This window comes from Argentina silus (assembly GCF_951799395.1).
Source record: "Argentina silus genome assembly, chromosome: 6".
Classification (NCBI taxonomy): Eukaryota; Metazoa; Chordata; class Actinopteri; order Argentiniformes; family Argentinidae; genus Argentina; species Argentina silus.
The window spans coordinates 15,226,648-15,228,493 of NC_139660.1; the positions used below are offsets into that span (position 1 = coordinate 15,226,648).

The 1,846-nt window shown below is 39.1% G+C and overlaps 1 protein-coding gene across 1 annotated transcript in view; it reads right to left on the bottom strand.

The window, feature by feature from the left end:
• Nucleotides 1–870: 870 nt before the first annotated feature.
• Nucleotides 871–1,846, bottom strand: part of LOC310806259 (adhesion G protein-coupled receptor D2) — a gene marked incomplete at its 5' end in the record, with an annotated part of 64,029 nt that continues 63,053 nt past the window's right edge. Inside the window, one exon of the mRNA XM_083672309.1 lies at nucleotides 871–979. Coding sequence (XP_083528435.1) covers nucleotides 936–979 — 44 coding nt within the window. The 3' untranslated portion in view covers nucleotides 871–935. The remainder of the gene's footprint in view (nucleotides 980–1,846) is intronic.

The following is a 1,846-nucleotide window of genomic DNA, read 5'->3' on the forward strand; positions in this document are numbered from 1 at the left end:
CACCACCAAACACACACACACACACACACACACACACACACACACACACACACACACACACACACACACACACACACACAGCCAGACACAGACCTCCTGAACATGCTGACCCTCTGCTTGTCTACGACCTTTGACCCATGCTGTCATACCGACCCCTTGTCATGATGCCACTTCCTGTTATGGGGAGTTTCTTTACAGCTGATGGAATTTTTCCTCATATTTCAATAAATAATTATATGCCTACAAGCTTCAGGTTACTATTTTCTCTTATTGTTTAGCTTCGGGAAACAAACTATGCAGATGGCATTAGCTTTCAATGGGCAAATAATACATTTTCAGTATGTTTCTTATATAAGGTGATATCATCCTATGTCAATCAGCACACACCACACACTGCATGGAGGGTATGTAGAGATGTAATTGTATTCTCAGTCATTTTATGTAAACATGCTCCATTATGTTCCATGAAAAATAATCATCATAAAAGAGCAGTATTATTTACAGCTGAAAGAGAAGTGAAGAGAGCAACCAATTCTATTTGTAAGTGTATAATCAAGTCCTACAGTACCTATCTAACACACCACAGAAACATTGGACAGTGCATACATGTGCATTTGTAGCTTTTAGAGTATGTACAGCGTTTTGGTATCTAGTTACAGCAACATGTTCATAATTAAATACACAAAAAACACAAACATTAAATGAGAACAGACACAGATTACAAAAACAACATACAAACAATATTACAAAGATGTAGAACACCAAAATAGCTCAATTAAAATATCTTGGGGGGGGGGGGGGGGGGGAAATAGCATATTTCAATAATAAGAAATCCGTTGAGTTGGTCAGTCTAAAAAACGAGGCTGTAGGTCTTCTGGGTGGAAGAGTTTCGGGGGAAACAGGACGTGAGCTCGACGTCCATGGGCACGTGAAGGCTACACCCACCTGATGTGGCATCCATGGCTTTGGGAGGAGGCTGCTGCCAGGAGGAAAAAAGGGCACAGTGAGTGGAGATTTTGGTACGCCGAAAGGTACAAGGCATACAAGCAGAATTATAACCACAACCTAACCCTAACAGGAATTCCATGGCTTTATCAGATAAACATGCACATACATATAGAGTTAACTTACAATTCTAGTTATTGATTCATATATCAGTACTATTTTACAGGGACTGGTCCTGCAAATAAGCATGTAGCTAAAACCTTTACGATCTGAGTGTTCAGTCAATGTATCAGTGGCCCTATCATAACTGTATTCATCCATATCAAATGAGATAAAAAATACTTACTAAGTTAGATTACTATCTTTCTATCAAATAAAACATCATCATTATGGTAGTGATGGAGGTATTATTATTATTATTATTATTATTATTATTACTATTATCATAGATATGCTGGTCACAGACTACCAGTCAGTTGGCTACAGTACAGATCCCACCACACAGTGTAAAATAACTACTACTCCAAGCTTAGCTTGCAGTGTTTGGTCTCCCGTCTGTAAATGTATTAAACCTGTTTTCACTCCCCATGAATTTTAATAAATAATGTATATACATTTATACACAGACAAACAAGTGCAGCCCCAGGTGAAAATACTCTGAAATGTCTGCTCCTCACATCCCCGAAGGTAGCACTACTACAAGCTCTAAGTCTTCACATAACAGAAAGAGAAAAAATAAACAAATGAATAGCTCGCCGACAGCAACAAATACACACACTCACACTCACAGACACTCACACTCACACACACACACACACACACACACACACACACACACACACACACACACACACACACACACACACTACTGTCAGTTTCTAAACGAAAAGTCTTCCCCCTC